Genomic DNA, 19158 nt, shown 5'->3' on the forward strand with positions numbered 1-19158 from the left:
CAAACAACAGATGCCCCTCTACGTTGCTTTCATTGATCTCACCAAACCCTTTGACCTTGTCAGCAGACATGGTCTCTTCAAACTACTAGAAAAGATTGGATGCCCACCAAAGCTACTAAGTATCATCACCTCATTCCATGACAATATGAAAGGCACAATTCAGCATAGCAGCACCTCATCAGACTCCTTTCCTATCCTGAGTGGCGTGAAACAGGGCTGTGTTCTTGCACCTACACTGTTTGGGATCTTCTTCTCCCTGCTGCTCTCTCATGCGTTCAAGTCTTCAGAAGAAGGAATTTTCCTCCACACAAGATCAGGTGGCAGGTTGTTCAACCTTGCCCGTCTAAGAGCGAAGACCAAAGTACGGAAAGTCCTCATCAGGGAACTCCTCTTTGCTGACGATGCTGCATTAACATCTCACATTGAAGAGTGTCTGCAGAGACTCATCGACAGGTTTGCGGCTGCCTGCACCAAATTTGGCCTAACCATCAGCCTCAAGAAAACGAACATCATGGGACAGGACCTCACAAATGCCCCATCCATAAATATCGGCGACCACACTCAGTGGTCAAGAGTTCACCTACCTAGGCTCAACTATCACCAGTAACCTGTCTCTCGATGCAGAAATCAACAAGCGCATGGGAAAGGCGTCTGCTGCTACGTCCAGACTGGCCAAGAAAGTGTGGGAAAATGGCGCACTGACACAGAACACAAAAGTCTAAGTGTATCAAGCCTGTGTCCTCAGTACCTTGCTCTACGGCAGCGAGACCTGGACAACATATGTCAGCCAAGAGCGACGTCTCAATTCATTCCATCTTCACCGCCGCCGGAGAATCCTTGGCATCAGGTGGCAGGACCATATCTCCAACACTGAAGTCCTCAAGGCGGCCAACATCCCCAGCATATACACCCTACTGAGCCAGCGGTGCTTGAGATGGCTTGGCCATGTGAGCCGCATGGAAGATGGCAGGATCCCCAAGGACACATTGTACAGCGAGCTCGTCACTGGTATCAGACCCACCGGCCTTTGTCTCCGCTTTAAAGACGTCTGCAAATGCAACATGAAGTCCTGTGACATTGATCACAAGTCGTGGGAGTCAGTTGCCAGCGATCGCCAGAGCTGGCGGGCAGCCATAAAGGCGGGGCTAAAGCGTGGCGAGTCAAAGAGACTTAGCAGTTGGCAGGAAAAATGTCAGAAGCGCAAGGAGAGAGCCAACTGCGTAACAGCCCTGTCAACCAATTTTATCTGCAGCACCTGTGGAAGAGTCTGCCACTCTAGAATTGGTCTTTATAGCCACTCCAGGTGCTGCTTCACAAACCACTGACCACCTCCAGGCGCCTACTCATTGTCTCTCGAGACAAGGAGGCCAAAGAAGAAGAAGAAGAATTGTACTTACCTTTGCTCTTAGGCCAGAGCCCTTTGGACACTATTAACAGATGCTTCAGCAATGTGCAACGAATGAACACACAAGCCCTGGTTTCCCTCACCCATCCCTTGGGTTGACCCATGCCACTTTTGCACTGACAGAGGGTCGCCAACAATGAATGCAAAGTTACATAATCCAAGTCCAACATTTATTACAAAAAAATTGACTCATGCAGAGTCTTTAACTTTCCATTCACCGTGAGGCAAAAGTGCATCTCGTGCTTTTTCTTAATTCTTTCACAAGTGCTCCTACTTGGTGCTCCTCCTTCGCTGCAGTGAAGGCAGGCTGCTGATTTTGTTGCCCCATGGTCTGGGAGGGCCCCGACATGCTGAGGAGCTGCTGCACGGGTGCAGGAGGCTCCTCTGTCATCACAGCAACCTGAGGCACTGGTGTCACTGCCAGAGGGGCTGAAGAGTCAATCTCCACTCCGGGAGCACCTTGACAGGAGCCCCCAGAAGCAGAGGGCAGCCATTCCTCCTCCCTTGCAAAGCACACTTGCACATCCTTGCTGACCTGATAGGGATGAGGGCCTGGTAGAGACTCCAGGTGCCTCGACCTCCTCTCGCCTTGCCACTGCTGGATAGAGTTCATGGACAAGCTGATAACTTGCAGGTCTGAGCGCAGCTCCAGCATCCATTGGCTGCCCTGCTGAATGTGGCTGTCCATTAGAGTCGCCAATCTCTCAATGGAGGAGGCCATGCACTTAGACAAGAAGGAGATTGCGACACTCATGGCCTGGATGGAATCTTGCACTGTCCGCGCCAGGGTGTGCATACCCTCTGGAATCCCTACCGCATCTCCACACACCTCACACGGGACTTCCAGCATCTGCCACCTCACGGATGACTCCAGAGGCACGTAATAAGCCTGGAACTCAGTATGGGCCTGGCCTCCCACACTCCTCCAAGAGACAGTGGCCTTAGCTGTCATAGCCTCTAACAGCTGCTAAGGTGCCTGTGTGGTGCTGTCACCAGGTTGTGACCCTGAATCTACTCACGAATGCATACCCACTGAGGTGAAAGTATCTGTGCTGGTGGAGGGTGGGGGAGAATGTGATGATGCTGCACCCTCTGAGTTCCCCTCCGCCTCCTCAGAGGTGGATGACTGTCCACCGGAGACAGCAGCACTCTCTTCTTGTGGCTGACCTGCGCGAGAGAACAGAATGATCAGAATTTCTCATCTCTCCAGATAGGAGCTCACAGAGGCACCTGCATCTCCCATTGATGTCTGTTCATTGGAGGACACATGAACACCCTCCCTAATGCTCAGCTGAGACTTCACTCGTACCTGCTAATGAGGCGACTCAACCTCCTTTGATGAACTCTGGTCTCACCGTCTGCAATGGAGCAGCCACCATTATCACATGCCAGTTCCAGAGCCTCCTTCTCCATGGGTGTCAGGATGGCAATCAATGGTAGTTCGTCTCTGGGCCAGGCCTTCACCTTCACGTTCTGGGACTTCTTCCCCTGTGGGAGCATGGACGAAGAATGTTAGTTGCCATAATAGAGCAAAAAAATATCTAATCACCTTGCACGGTTGCTGCTTTGTCAGGAACCAATTGTAAGCTTGTGCCATTGGATACATCTTGAGCCACCCGACGAGGGTTGATAGTGTGAGGCTCACTCCCCTAGACAGATCTGTATCCATTCCTTACAAAGGAAATTCTGCAACCTCCACCCATTGCCAACAACATGGAGGCCTCCCCTTCCCAACAATCCATGCCCTCACACTTATCTATTTCATGGCTCCTAAAGGACACCAAGTCGGGTTCTCACCCTTGCAGAGCAGTGAAGGTCATTGACATGCTTGCGGCACTGCAGCCAGGTCCTCAGATGACCCCACAGCTACTGACCTCCTCTGCAACCTTGGTCCAGGCTTGCTTGGCTAGGCAGGGAGGTGTCCTCCTTCTGTCCCTGGGGAGGAGGACCTTCCGCCTTGCCCGAGTAGCCTGGAGGAGAATACACAGAGAGTCATCACTGAACCGTGGGACCACCCGGGATCTTCCTTCTGCCATGCCCACAAGCACGTGTCTCGAGCGGATTCCTTCGGAGGAAGATCACAGGGTCTGTCACTGCTCAGGGGCGGTCAGGTCAGAGGGTCCCTTGCTGCTCGGGGCCTGGGGACTGGCAGCCTTTTAAACACAGTACCATCAATTTCTTTGTCCAACTGATAGGCCGCCTTCAGGCGCTCAGTGGCCAGGAACCCTGCCTGCTAGCCATTAGTTGGATGGCCGGTGAAAATTGCTTGGGGAACGGGAGTGGGAGTGGGAAGGCCCTCGCCATCCGCTTCCACTTCTGTCATCCCTCCGGTAAAATCCCGGCCATCATGTGCTCATGATGTGAACAGGAGAGTGGTGGCAATGCACTTACACATTTGGTGAAATGTGCTGTTCATTTATGCTGCTTGTGGGTAATACTGGTATCCGCTGTCCACCCAGTGAGATCTGCCTGTGCCTAATGACCAATGAGCGGCTCTCTTTCTGCGGGGAGAAGTAAATCCAACCTCTTTGATCTTGTAGTCATTCCAAGATGACTATGTAAGTTCAAAATCAAGTCAGTCCTTTGTGGCAGATTTGATAATTCAATGCATGAACCAAGCAATTCTGCAGCACTCCAAGACAATATAGACCAATGACCAGCCATCTTGGTTCATTGGTGGAATTTGGAGGAGTAGGCCTTTCACTGGTGTTGGAATTATTCCTACCTGTGTCAGATAACCCTGAAAATGATATTCTGAAAGTGATGGCTCTTAGACAGTAAAGCAGCAGTAACTCACTAGTGTTCTGTGTGCTGGTAAGCTGCATGGTTTTAGCTGAGTAATTCTAGCAGTTATTCTGTGCACGCTTGTACCACTACAACTACAGCCACTGCTACTACTAATTATTCCATTTATAGAGTGTCTTTAATGTAGAAAAACATCCCTATGCACCTCACTGGGGTTCTTTAAGCCTTACCTGTGCCTAAACTCTTTGGATTTGGGTAAGTAGACTGTGTCCCTATGGGGAGAATCTGGATTAGGCGAACAAAAATTTCAGATTTCTCAATAACTTCACTTGGAAACATTTAAACCGGATGATGGGTTTCCACTCGTCAGACACCTGGATGACTAAAAAAATGTCATTAAGTTAATTTAGTTGAATGAAATAGTAAATGGATTACATCATGGCCAATGGTGGGATACAATATTGGAAACTGTCTGTGACTTACTCACTTTTTCAGTACTCTTGAGTACCACAGTCAGTCTCACTCCAATAGAATGGCATGTTTTTCACCTGTGGTTTTTCTGTTTAAATTTATACAAATTGAATGTCAATTTCCCTGAATTGTCTACTCATAGAATTCAATTCCAAGTTCCTTTCATGTGCCATGACCTTGGAAAGATACATTGATTCCCTTGTGGCTGAAATAGCTATTTAAACAAGGGGTTTTTTTTTCCTATATATTTTACAACAATGGGATGTTAGAGATTATTTCTCTCTAATTTTGAGCTGCCGAAATCCAGGTTCTTCTTGTGTTGCAGGTGATGAGATACCCACAAGCTATTATCCATTCTCAAAGGTCCTCTCACCTGAGCAGTTAGTCCTCTCGGCTCCACAGCAGTTCCGCCAACCATTTCCAGCCCTTGCTCAGCCCACTCCCGATCACAATCCCTCCCTATCATCTCCTCCTCAATCACACTCTCCAAAATTTCCAATTTCAGAAATCGGAAGGGATGTATAACAGGCAACTGATCCGATATTGTCCAGTTTACACTATCGCCCAAAGTCAAAAATATCCCCATTATCTGTTTTATACAAACTCACCTTATCAGCTCTGTGCTGTGTCATGTTAATTCAGGATCTGCTGCTTGGTAAATAGAAACTGGGGAGATGATGATGTAGTGGTAATGTCACTGAACTAGTAATCCTAAATCTAATGCCCTGGAGCCAGGGGTTCAAATCCCATCATGACAGCTGGTAGAATTTAAATTTAATTAATAATAAACAAAATCTGGAATTGAAAGCTAGTTTCAGTAATGGTGCCATGAAAACATCATTGATTGTCATAAAAACCCATCTCGTTCACTAATGTCCTTTTGGGGAAGGAAATCTGCTGGTCTGGCCTACATGTGGCTCCAGACACATAGCAATGTGGTTGACTCTTAACTGCCTCTCTGAAATGGCCTAGCAAACCACTCAGTTGTCACGAGTAATTAAGGATGGGCAACAAATGCTGGCCTTGCCAGTGATGCCCAAATCCCATGAAAGAATAAAAAAAGTGGACCAGAGTCCAAGAGTATTTTTCCCTTGATGTTTTTATTAATGAGAAATCAAGTTCAACTTCAGTAAATGAATAAGTACCGACTACAGTTAGAACACATTTTTTCACATTCTCTGGTATTTACGTCACTTCCTTACCTGACAGCCTTTTGTTGAAGGATGACGGTACACAGGAGCTGCCTTCCTTTATCTGGAGGTACCATTGGGTAAAGGGTCTATGGTGTCTGGAGCAGGTGGTGGCGTATTCCATCTTTCATCTTGTATCAGCTTGTGTGTACTTCTATGGGATGTGTTGTGGAGTTGGTAAAGAAAATGTTAGGGCCTCTACAACGGGGCAGGGTTTGATTTCCAGATTCCTTGATACTTTCCCAACCCTAAGCAACACCCTATTTCATCACATAAATTCTGCACTCCCACGATCCCAGAGCTGAACCATACTCAAAAAGATTGTTAGTCAGAGATTGTGCTGCAAAATTGTTGATCCTTTTGGACATGGCTCAAATCTGGAATACACTGCTTGAAAGGGTGATAGAAGCAGGTTCATAAGTCACTTCCAAAAGCAAATTGGATAAATACTTGAAGGGGGAAAAAGATTCAGCACTATGAGGCAAGAGCAGGGGAATGGGACTAATTAGATGGTTCTTTCAAAGGGTCAGCACAAGCATAATGGGCCGAATGGCCTCCTCCTGTGCTGCACCATTCTATGAATCTGTGATGAATGTTTTTTTACATTCTGTACCTGATGTATGCTCCACATGCACTTAATACCAGGTCCCCAGGAGGTGGGTTGGGAGGCGAGGTGGGGGGCGGGGGGGCGTGTAGGCTGCGTCGGATCAGCTTTCCAATATGAACCTGCCACAGGGGCATTTCCCCAGCAACAGAACCAGAAGCAGAGAGGCTGCCTGCTCCAAGCAGGGGGGCAGCCAATTACCAAAATTAAAGGTCCAATTAAGGGCCATTTTACAGTGTCGTCGGCATATGGCCAATGCCTGGGCAACTCCCCGCATGTTGGGAGGCTGCCAGCTAACTGGAGGTGGCCTCCCTGTGGCTTCGCCCAGTTACAGACTCATTGGCACAAAGATGGAGCCACGGGCAGGGAAGGCAGTCTCAACAGCCCCGAAGATATCCCCTTCCGCCACTCGGCCAGGTAATTTTTCTTTACTTACCTGGTCCAGCTCCCTAGGTTTCCTACACACCTCAGTAGCAGCTACCTCTCCCAGTGGCACTACTGAGGCTTCAGAGCGACTGGCCCACTGATTAGGCCAGCAGCATCAGAAGCCTGCCCGTCATCCTTAATTGGAGGATGGGCCCCCCCAGGCAGCCAATTAGGAGGCCGCCTGTGGTAAAATTGCCAAGCAGGTTCCGCTGCCAGCAGGTGCAGGCTTGGGACTTGCTTTTTGCCGTGATATTGATGTCTCAAAGCCTGCGGTAAAATTCAGGTACATCTATTTGGGAGGGGAGGAGGCAGGAGCTATGCTGCGGCAGTTCAGTACATTTTCTCACTCTGTGTATTGCAGGGTGGTGTCTTTTAATCCCCTGGAGGCAACTCCACATTATTTAAGACTAATGAAAGCCAGTATTGCACTTCACCGTGCCTTATGCAGTACAGTGGAGCATCCATCCCCTAATGAATGTGGATATGAGGCGGATTAGAGGTTACTGAAATGGCACACTTGTCACTAGTTAATAAATGTTAACCATTAGATAGAAGATCTTCAGGTTCATTGCACTTTGTAAACCTTTCAGTCGTCTGCAGACTTGTGATATCAGAAGTGAGCAGTGTACTCTGTTATCCTCTGTGAAAACTCTCTATATTGGCCAGTACTGCAGTTTGATCTACTCTTCTTTTCTAGTTCATTTGAAAGATATGTTCTGCTCTAATATTTTAGGATTAATATTTTGATTATGTTTATTTTCTTACCTTTTTTTCTACCAAATAAATTCTGTAGACATGAACCCCAGTCAGTACCTTCAAGAAAGGGCGGAGCAAAATGGGAGAAATAAAAAAAAGAGTGGTGCGGCCTATTGCCACATATGTGCCCTGATCACCATTTCCCTTCACTGCCCTGCCCTGCACCACCCTGCTGCCCCTGTTAGAGTCGATGATGTCGAGGAGGCAGAGCCCAGCCAGCTGCCTCAGTTCCCTGCCTTCCACCACTGATTCGGTCACTCCTGGGGACCACCAGGAGAGGGGCTATGGTAGTCCCTGGGGCTGCAGTAGCACATCACCTGATGCTCATGGAGGGAGTGGGCCCTGTGCTAGGCCTCCCATACTTTTTAGGTTTCCTTGATCTTCAGGGCTTTTCTGCAACCTTTAAATGACCCCACCTCTTCAGGGCAGTGATGGACACCTGTTTGCTTACAGAAGCCTGCTGAGAACTTGCCCTACATGACGAATGAACCCTGACCCACATTGTGGAATTAGGGTGCTGGGCAGAAGTCCCTTCCTGATCCTCCTCTGATGAGAAGAGGAAAATCCAGGCCCAAGTCTGGGATGAGCCAGAATCTCCTCCAATTAAACAATGGCAAGTCTGAAGGTATTCTGTTCAATTCACAGAAGAAACCCCAAGCCATCACCCAATCTCACTACTGTCACTGGCTGTTCACTGAATCTAAACTCAAAAGTGTAAAATCAGTGACCTCCTCGGCCTTGAATCCCACATCACCAAGACCATTTATTTCTAACTTCCGAGCATTGCCTGTCTCTGTCCCTGCTTCATCCCCACCACCTGTGAAACCTTTATTTACACCTTTGTCATCTCCAGGTTTAATTTTTACAATGCCCTCCAAGCCAGCCACCAGAGTTGCATCTGTACAAGAGCATGTCACGTACGCACCTCCTATCCCCTAATAAATCCTATTTGTCGATCATGACAATTCTCGCCAACCCCTGCTGCTCCCCATTCCCCAACACATTGAATCAGAATTCACACTGTTGTTTATAAATTCCTCCATGGCCTCGCTGCACGCAAGCTGCTTCAGCCCTGCATCTCGCATCACACTCTTCTGAATGTGGTCCCCGTGTGTCCTCCTCCCCACTCTATCATTGGAGGCATGGCCTTCAGTCAATATATCCTTACATTCTGGAATTCTCCTCATTCTTTGTACCTTCTCTCTCCACCATCATCAAGAACTATCTCTTTGAACGGGTCTTCAGTCGCTTCCCCTAATCATTTCCCACTTCCTGCTCAGTGTCTGGTAAACTCCCCTCATCCTGTCCACCCTCTGTAAAGTTGCCTTGGGACTACATTGGTGTTAAGTGTTGTTGTTCTTAAACTCATTTATCCACTAGAAAGTAATATGCTCTATGTGACTATGTTATTTTGTGTGTTATGGATTATCTTCAGGTTTACTTATGAGATCGCACCAGTGTTTGTCCTGTTGGAATACATTACTCTGAAGAAAATGAGGGAAATGATTGGCTGGCCAGGAGGATGTGGAGACGGAATATTCTCACCCGGTAAATGATTATTTCTGGGACGCGATGTTCTTTGGTGCAGTTGAATTAAGGATAATATCCATGGAATGGTGTGTCACTAGTCACCACGTTAAAAAAGGACTAGACTTTTATGCAACCAGCCTCTTCCAAAACATAGCACAAAGTAAAATGGATAGGAATCTAGATTGAATCTTCTGGAATATTATCCATGGTTGTTACGACCAGGTGCGAAAGAGGTCTAAGGTTCCCTTTCAGCCTTCACCTGGTCTTACTGTAACAGAGTTTAATTTTAAACATACCGTGTTTTTAGCTTCCCCCTTGCTGAAGCCTTGTTCACCACTTTCCAATTATGATGCAAAGAAACCAACACAAACAGGCTTTCTGAGGTTTAAAGAAAAAAAGTTGGAATTTATTAAACTTAAACTTAAACTCTAATTTGGTTAACACCTACAGATACACGCTGTGCCCCATGCTAGTATGCATACACGATGCACACATGCAAATAGAGACAGAAAATGGCAGAAGAAAAATAAAGTAGAAAGGTTTGAGGCAATATCTGAAGAGTTGTTGCTACGGTTCTTCAAGCTCACTGTAGAATCCTTGATTGTAGGTAGATCTTGCTTTTTGTTGGGGCCCAGTATTCTTCTTAAACCTTGTTCGCTGTAGGAGACTTTTCTCTCTTGGGCTTCATGTGTCTTCAGTGGATTCAGAGGCTTGTGAGAAAGATGGGAGCAGATAGGAGAGATCTTCTCAGTCCATGAGCAAACAGACTTTTTGCCCAAACTCTTCGTACAAATTCAAAAAACTCAGTTTGCCCAGCAGGTTAGTCATGTGACTAGCTGGTTTGACCATGTCCGTTTGTGTATTCGGCCATCTTAGCAGTCAACCTGGAATGCGAGCTCCCCCACCTTCAACATCTGGTGATCAAAAGTCCATTGTGGGTTGAATGTCAGGGAATGGCTGCTTTGCCCTTCCAAACACTGTTGTTAATATGCAAATGTCTTTTCCAGCCACGGCTGATCTGTTTAACAAGTCCTTTCTTCACTCCAGTAACAGTTTAAAATCAATGTTCATGACAAAATTAATGTGCTTCATTCTTGGCAGGTGGGGGTCTGGCATGACACTGTTTTTAAATAGATGAGAGAAGCTTATGTTCTGCTCAGAGTCTGATTAAGTCTATAATATGAACTAGATTGAACATAGTAAAAATTGGTGAAACATTTCTCAACATTTACGAATAACAACTAAATATTTATGCCTTGAATTTCCCCATAACATTGGCGTAAGAGCCGATGGGTCAGGTTTTTCCAAGGACATAAATGTGAAAGTGATTTTTACTGGTTTTACACCAGGTCCTTGCTCCGTTCAAATTTCAATCATTTGTGCTGCTCCCGAGTTACATCCACTCAAATGGAGTTACATTAGCTCATTAACATTAGCTCTACACAAAAGACCAGAGAATACGAGTCTCCTGCATTTGCAGCTGTTCTGAATGAGTATAAATTTACACCCAAAATTTTAAATGCAGCATGACCCGAAGCCACTACTTCTGGTGTTTTAAATCAATATTTTTTTGGGAGATTGACAAAAGATTATTATTACTGCGGTTTCACCTATATTCTTAGGATCTTTGAATGCTTTTTGTGGCATCACAATTTGTTATATTTAAAAGAAAAAAGCTTCCACAATTGCATTTTCTTAAACATGCTGTACTTAGTGTGCATTAATGATGGTTTCATGACTTCAAACTTTAATTTTACTGACTAAAAAATAAATTCCCAACTGTTTCATCAACATGAATAAACCAGTAAATTACTCTTTAAATACTGAATAATTCTCCAGCAAATATTAGCTCATCAGATACACTGATGCTTTAACTTTTATGAAAACTTTAATAAACGATCCAGTTGCTTTCACTGTTCAGTTCCATTTCATTGAGAGTAATTTGAAGCCATAACTCAACAGTCATTCAAACACCCCCCAGGCCTGTGTTTTGCTAGATTTTAGTTTAACTATTAGATTCAGTGCTTGATAAAAGCAGACTGCTCCATGTTGTTGGGGAGAGGGTGCTAGGAGAGGCTGTCTGGCATCTGTATCATTGCCCCAATTTTAACTTTGTGCAATTGGTTGGGTTTTGGATGAGTTCAAATCTTGCACCACACCCAGTTGATGAGAGACTAACAGGGCAGTGGTGAATGGAGGTGGTGACATAGTGACAAGACAACAAGTGGTTAGTTAATTTTTAAAAAAGCTAGCTAAAAATAATATTGTCAGTTTCACTATACCTGCCTGGCAATTCAATCAAGAGAATTCTTTATAATTGGAAACTGTACCCTAAAGGTATTGGCACTGTTATTGCCACTTATAAATAACACTGAGTTTTTTTTAGACTGATTCATCTAAAATCAGGTCAAGGGGAGTGAGAAAGTTAGAGACATTGGGCAGAGTTTTTTCCAGCCAGCAACAGCGGGATTGGAGGGGTGCAGGGGGCCATAAAATTGGATATGTATGGGATTTTCCCGTGTTTCCCTTGCAAGTCTCTCAATGGCCCTGGCCTCCAGTACTAGGGGTTTAAGATCCTGTGCTGCCTGCTCAGTAGCCTCCTCGACATCCTCCTCGACATCCTCCTCATTGGATGAGGACTGGCGGTCAACTATGTCCTCTTCATGCAAGGCCTCTTCATGCAAGGCCTCTACCCTCTGTAGTGCTAGACTATGCAGAGCACAACAGATCACCACAATGCATGAGACGCTTGCTGGGGTTTCACCAAATCGACTGAGGCACCAAGTTATCCCAGGCCAAGGGTCAATCTGATCAGCAGCCTGCCTCCACCTCCTTTACCAGTGCACGGGGAGCACCGTGTAGAAGCACAGGAAAGCATAAAAAAAGAGCAATTAGATGCACTTGGGATTTCACAGGGGTATTAACTTTGGCCTTGTCATTGGTTGTTCCAATTGTGTGAATAAATGGAAGTCAAATTCATTGCTGTAAATGGTTCATGCTTTCATTGCTGCCTTGTCAGATGTATCCTTCATCCTTGCTCCCTCAATGGACTGCCAGTGTAGGCACAGGTGTCCTCTGGCTGTCTGAAGCCTGGAGGACTGCGGCTGGCTGAGGGGTTCCTATACAGGAGCAGGACCTCCTCAGTTATCACAGCTACTGGAGCTCGGGTTACTAGTGGAGGGGCTGAGGAACCGCTGTCCACACTCTTGGTGCCCTGAGGGGAGCCCCCAGATGTGGAGCTCAGCCTCCCCTCACTTTCAAGGCTTACTTGTACCTCCCTGCTGAAATGAGAAGGACAATGCATCAGTGAAAGGCAGAGTACAAGCAGGGATGACAGCGCTTTAAAGATGGCACTGACACCTACCTTTCTGTCAGCTGACACCACCATCAACAACTCGTATCCCGCTCCCGTCCTGAAATAGGACGGGCCCCATGCCTCGGTCATGCTAATTGGCTGGCTGCCGCGTCTTCACGGTCGGCCAGCCGTATACGTGACATGCAGCACTGGCATCCGCTACCGGTGCCGTCGCTGGGACCTGTGACAAAATACAGCCTATTGTTAGTGATTTATTCCTGTGAGCACAAAGAGGTAAAATTCAGCTCTAGCTGGAGTCCAAAATGTGCGGTAGTGGATGAGCTGCTTGTTATATACCGCCCCCCCAAATTTCAATTCCATTGAAGTTAATTTGGTGGGTGTCTCACAGCAGCAGATATCCAACCACTTGTTTTGCCCCCACCACACCCCTTGGTTGAAGTTAAATTTTACCCCAAAATTCTTTGTTATTAGGCACAGAGACTGGGCACACATTAACTAAATATGAAGTAAATTATTAAGCTAAGTGTTTAGTAATTCTTGGTTGGCCATAAGCCGATTAGCCACAAGGTGAGGTTATGCATTGACAAGAACGGGGAGAGCTGGGAGAGGCTTCATTGAAAAGAGTGCGGAGTGCGGGGAGAGGCTATATTCTATCCTATCCTCTATCCTATCCTCTATCCTATCCTCTATCCTATCCTCTATCCTATCGGATCCTCTGTTCAGTGGAATGAGCCCGTTCAAGAAAATCGATTGTGACATCACAGGTAAGCAGGTAGGTGATTGGTTGGAGAAGAAGCTACCTTTTTGGTAAGTATCTGGTAAGTGATTAAGGCCCATTCTAATCCTAACGTTTCAAATTGTAAAGAAACGAGTGGTTAGCTGAATAATATATATTTAAAAAAAGAAAATAAATAATAGAATAAATTAATTAAGTAGTTAATTAAAACACATTAAGGATGGCAGGACAGGTGATGTGTCATGGCTGCAGCAGGTGGGAGCCAGTGTGATCCAGGGCAAACATGTCTGTGTAAGTGTTTGCGGCTCGAAGAGCTTCGGCTCAGAGCAATTGAACTGGAGTCTGAGCTGCAGACACTGCGACACATCAGGGAGGGGGAAAGTTACCTGGACATTTTGTACCAGGAGGCTGTTGCAACCGTTAGGATAGAGTCTTCTGATTTGGTCAGTGGTCAAGGAGAGGAGAGTGTGGCTGTAGCTGAGGCAGGTAAGGGGATCCAGAGGGCAGGAGTGCAGGAGCTTCAGCCTTTGCAATTGTCTAACAGGTTTGAGGTTCTTTCAGCTTGTTTGGATGAGAGTGGGGGCTGCAGGGAGATGAGCAACCTGACCATGGCACCATGGTACAGGAAGCCATTCAAGTAGAGGGAGAAAAAGGGAATGTAGTGATAGTAGGGGACAGTATAGTTAGGGCGATTTACACTGTTCTCTGCAGCAAAGAGTGAGAGTCCAGATGGCTATGTTGCCTGCCCAGTACCAGGGTTCAGGACATCTGCTGAAGGCTGGAGAGGAACCTACAGTGGGAGGAGGAGGATCCAGTCGTCGTGGTCCATGAAGCTACCAACAACATAGGCAGGACAAGGAAAGAGGTTCTGCATAGTCAGTATGAGGAACTAGGCACCAAATTAAGAAGCAGAACCTCAAAGGTAATAATCTGTGGATTCAGCCATGAACCTATTGACTGGCGGAGCAGGCTCAAAGGGCCGAGTGGCCTACTCCTGCTCGTAATTCGTATGTTCGTATGCATGCTTTTATTTTGAGACACAATGTGATCTTTCTCTTCTCACTTTGGAAGGTCAGTTGACTTTATTTTGTCAGCTTAAGGCCATTTTCTTGCCAGATCCAATTGTATGTTTTGAGTGGACATCCAGCAACCTTCCCTATGTTAGCTTACAATAAAGCTGGAGAATCGGTATGACCGATTTGCACTTGTTACACCTACCATTAGCAGGGTGGTAACAGCCTCAAAATGGCGTCAGTAGCCTTCCTGCACAGTTTAGGTTGGAATTAGTTGGACCGTGTGCCACGAATGCTCCAATCAGTTCCACGGGCGATAGAGCCATAAAGCTCAGCAAAGGTAAGCTTGAATCTATTTTTGTGGGGCCTGGAGGAGCAAAAATGCCCTAGGCCCCATAAAAATAATCTGGGCCATTAGCATCCTGGCAAACACCACACCCCTCCACAATCAGAACCCACCCATCCAACCTGCCACACACTAATCTTGCTGCCAGACGGAGAAGTCTGATATTGCCCAGCCATGATCAGGTGACCAGGCTCAGGATGCCTGTTTGGTACCCTGCATCTCGCCAGCCAAATGTAAATGTGGCAGTAGCCTCAAAATCATACTGGCCTCTTCACTGAGGGTATGGGCAATCCAGAAGCACAGTCTAGAGTAAGTTATTGAGATTAGGAATGGAGCCTGCCTCCCCCTTTGCTGTGGAACCTGACATTGTTGCTTGAAGTTGGTGTTCCACACAACACCCCTCATTTTCATTTTTTTTTTAATATCAATATCTGGTTGTAGATAAAGCTGAGGAAAAATAGACAGTGAGTGACAGCATGCTGCAGAACATGAGCTGTGACCTGTCAGTTACCAGATCATGGAGTGAGATTGAGTACAAGGCAGTAATTCATCAGGGGAGGAACATGGAATTAACTGGTTTGGAGAAAAGTAGGATCCAAGCACTAGTTTAACTAAAAAGAGGTTTTACATTTCTTCACTGCTGAGATTGTGAGTAACAATACACACAGGACAGTATCACATACTGTTGATAACTCCTGAAAAAAAATGGGTCATTGTATCAAGGCAGTGTTTGCTATGTGACAGAAGATTAGAATGAATAAAATGGTGGAAACAGGATTTGTACAGCAAACTACAGCTGATATTTTCTGTTAAAGCAGTAAATGAATTATCGTGTCAGGTTTTCAGAAATGAATTGTTATTCTTTAACAGATTTATAATGAAAGCTGATGAGTATCTCATATTCTATTTTAGGTGGAGCCATATCAAACATGTACGCCTTGCTAATCGCACGCTACAAGCTGTTTCCCGAAGTTAAAGAGAAAGGAATGGCTGCCATTCCCAAACTGATTGCTTTCACATCGGAACACGTATGGCTTTTACTGTTTCATAAAAACAAAGTGCTGGAAACGCTCAGCAGGTCTGGCAGCATCTGTGGAGTAAAAAACAGAGAAATGGAGTTAATGTTTCAGATCTGTGACCTTTTATCAGAATGGTCACAGGTCACAGATCTGAAACGTTAACTCTGTTTCTCCGTTTTTCTCTCCACAGATGCTGCCAGACCTGCTGAGTGTTTCCAGCACTTTCTGTTTTTATTTCAGATCGCCAGCATCTGCAGTATTTTGCTTTTATTTTACTGTTTCATGTTCTTGTTAAAACATTGTCCGAATAAATATCTCTAATACATACTACAGTGGCGGCTTCTTAAGGAAGCAGCATTATACCATCCCATTCATTGCATGAAAAATATCCATTTATTAGTGTTTTGTATTTAGCAATGAATGCATTTGGGGAATAAACTGGTGTCTGCAAAACATTTCTCTGAGCAGACAGTCATCTGGGCTCTACAGTAGAGCTACTGTCCTGCTTTGGGATGTACTGCAGCCTAAAACAATACTTTTCCAATGCCTGCATTTAACTAACAGTAATATTTAGCCCTATGACAGGATAAACACCAAGCACTGTTCGAGTTATCATATTTGCTTCATTTTACTAACAAGAAGGTATTTTCTTGAATAACTGATCGAGGTTCCAAGAAACAAATAAGAATCAGACAGCAATAAAATCATAACCTATTCCACTCCTCCACCAAAAAGACCATTCAGGCATTCAAACAAATAGATACACACAGTAAAACATGGTACATTCAACAGGAGCTCTGCTCATCAGTGCAGGAATTCATTTAAAATTACTGATCTGCTGAGCGCACTAGTGGGAAGGCTGTTTGTGGAATCGCTGGAGGTGAGCTGTTAGAGAGGGATTGCTGTTGGTGGAATGTTCTTAGCTAGATCTGTCAGGCCTATATTGCATCTGTTGGTTGGAGATTCAATCTTGTGTATGGGGTTTATGAGCTGCCATATCAGTTGTTCCAGCACCAGCTGATACCAGTAGGAGCAGAAAGGGCTTGAAGAAATTCCAGAAGAAATATGCTAGCAGCTGCATTATCCATTAAGCATGAAAATTCTTACTGATGATCGGGGACATAGCTAACGAGAGCACAAACAATTCAGATTCACAGTTGAATTATGCTAAGTAATAGTTAAGGCATATTTTTACAACACATTGGGGTGGGGGGAGGGAGTGTGGAAATACCGTCTTATTCAGATAATTAGGACCTGACAATATTCAGGCTGTTGTCCCAGCAGTTACATTAAGGATCGACACTGGAGGTTACTTCCTAGCACTGATTCCACCGGTGTATTCACAGTCACCGGAAGGGCACTTGGTTTTCATGGCGCCAGAGGTACCTGCAACACTATGGGCCTACCTTGGGTACCTGCCTGGCCACCCACTAACAGCAGATATTGCATTCCCCACCCCACTCCCCATGTTTGTAGGTGCTTCAAGATGCTGAAATGCTTCAACTTTTTCAGCCTCCAGAGTTATGCCAAATCCTCTCCCAATTGAGGAAGCAGAAACTCTTGGAATGGGGCGGCCCTGCCCCCAGCTCCAGCCCCTTGTGGTAGGTAGACGTTCCACCGCTGGTGTAGCAAGGGAGGTGATGGAGTAGTGGTAATGTCACTGGAATAGTAATCAAGAGCCCCGGCTAATGCTCTGGGGACATGGGTTCAAATCCCTCCATGGCAGATGGTGAAATATGAATTCAATTAATAAATCTGGAATTAAAAGCTAGTTTAATGGTGACCATGAAACCATTGTCGATTGTTATAAAAACCAATCTGGTTCACTATGTCCTCTGAAATGGCCTAGCAAGCCACTCAGTTCAAGAGTAATTAGGGATGGGCAATAAATGGGTGTTGCTCACATCTCACAAAAATTGAATTAAAAAAACTGGCAATGCCTGGAGTCACCAGGGTCCCAGTATATCCAGATCAATGCCTTTATCCCTTAAGGTCTACTGGACTACTGCTTTAATTATATCAGGATTCCAGCAGAACTCCTGAGAAAAATCAAAGCTTAAACATCTAAGTAATTAAAAGTCCGAGGATTAAATTTGAACGGGGTTCTCCAGATCATCCACTAGAAGCTTGGCAGAATGTTTGAGGAAATACTGAAGAAATGAAGTACATGTCATTTACAATATGTCATTTGTCCAGGGTTTATGATTGATAAATAGTATCTTCAACTTGAAACTGGATCTATGTGAAGATCAGTGAAGACAGCGCCAAATATGGATATGATGCCCTGGTGGTTGAATAGCCTGCAAACACTCGCTATCTCGAATCACACACCAAGAATGGAGACTTTGGAAAGTACCAAAGGATGCTCAGAGAACTATATTCCAGTAAAAAATCAGCATCTTCAAGGGAACAGAAAGAATAAAAGGATAAAAAAACCCTTAACAAGTATACAATCAGCCTTGTGCTGTTTTATATGTAATTATTAGAATCCTACTGATGTTACTCTCTGTGTGTTAATGCTTACAGAGTCATTTTTCAATAAAGAAAGCAGCAGCAGCTCTTGGGATCGGGACAGATGGAGTGGTTCTGATCAAGTGTGATGTAAGGTAGGTCACATTATACGCGGCCTGCAGAGCTTTCCACTCCTCAAACAGTGAGAGCCTCCTTCTGCTTTCAACCAAATTAGAGGTCTCTGCTGCACATGCATGTATATTCATTCAGAGCTCTATATGCCTCATTTCTGCAGCTACCGATCTGCACTGGTGGTCATCTTCCAAGATTCTATAGACTCTGGAACAGTTCCTACAGTTTGGAGGGTAGCTAATGCAACCCCATTGTTTAAAAAGGGAGGTAGAGAGAAAGCAGGGAATTATAGACCAGTCAGCCTGACATCGGTAGTGGGGAAAATTCTAGAGTCCATTATCAAAGATTTTATAGCAGAGCACTTGGAGATCAGTGGTAGAATCAGGCAGAGTCAGCATGGATTTACGAAAGGGAAATCATGCTTGACAAATCTACTAGAATTCTTCGAGGATGTAACTAGTAGAGTTGATGATGGGGAGCCAGTGGATGTGGTTTATTTGGACTTTCAGAAGGCTTTTGACAAAGTCCCACACAAGAGATTAGCATGTAAAATTAAAGCGCATGGGATTGGGGGTAGAGTATTGCGATGGATAGAAAATTGGTTGGCAGACAGGAAACAAAGAGTAGGAATAAACGGGTCTTTTTCCGAATGGCAGGCAGTGACTAGTGGAGTACCGCAGGGATTGGTGCTAGGACCCCAGCTATTCACAATATATATTAATGATTTAGATGAGGCAACTAAATGTAATATCGCCAAATTTGCAGATGACACAAAACTGAGTGGGAGGGTGAGTTGTGAGGAGGATGCAGAGAGGCTTCAGGGTGATTTGGACAAATTAAGTGAGTGGGCAAATGCATGGCAGATGCAGTATAATGTGGATAAATGTGAGGTTATCCACTTTGGTAGCAAAAACAGGAAGGCAGATTGTTATCTGAACGACTATAAACTGAGAGAGGGGAATATGCAACGAGGCCTGGATGTTCTTGTACACCATTCACTGAAGGTAAGCATGCAGGT

General features: G+C 45.3%; 1 protein-coding gene across 1 annotated transcript in view; it reads left to right on the top strand.

Moving 5' to 3' along the window:
- gad2 (glutamate decarboxylase 2) overlaps window positions 1–19158 on the top strand; it is a 174913-nt gene that overhangs the window by 82038 nt on the left and 73717 nt on the right. Inside the window, exons 6-8 of the mRNA XM_068051788.1 lie at window positions 9033–9145; window positions 15451–15566; window positions 18084–18163. Coding sequence (XP_067907889.1) covers window positions 9033–9145; window positions 15451–15566; window positions 18084–18163 — 309 coding nt within the window. The remainder of the gene's footprint in view (window positions 1–9032; window positions 9146–15450; window positions 15567–18083; window positions 18164–19158) is intronic.

The sequence above is a fragment of the Heterodontus francisci genome, chromosome 2 (assembly GCF_036365525.1).
Source record: "Heterodontus francisci isolate sHetFra1 chromosome 2, sHetFra1.hap1, whole genome shotgun sequence".
Taxonomy (NCBI): Eukaryota; Metazoa; Chordata; class Chondrichthyes; order Heterodontiformes; family Heterodontidae; genus Heterodontus; species Heterodontus francisci.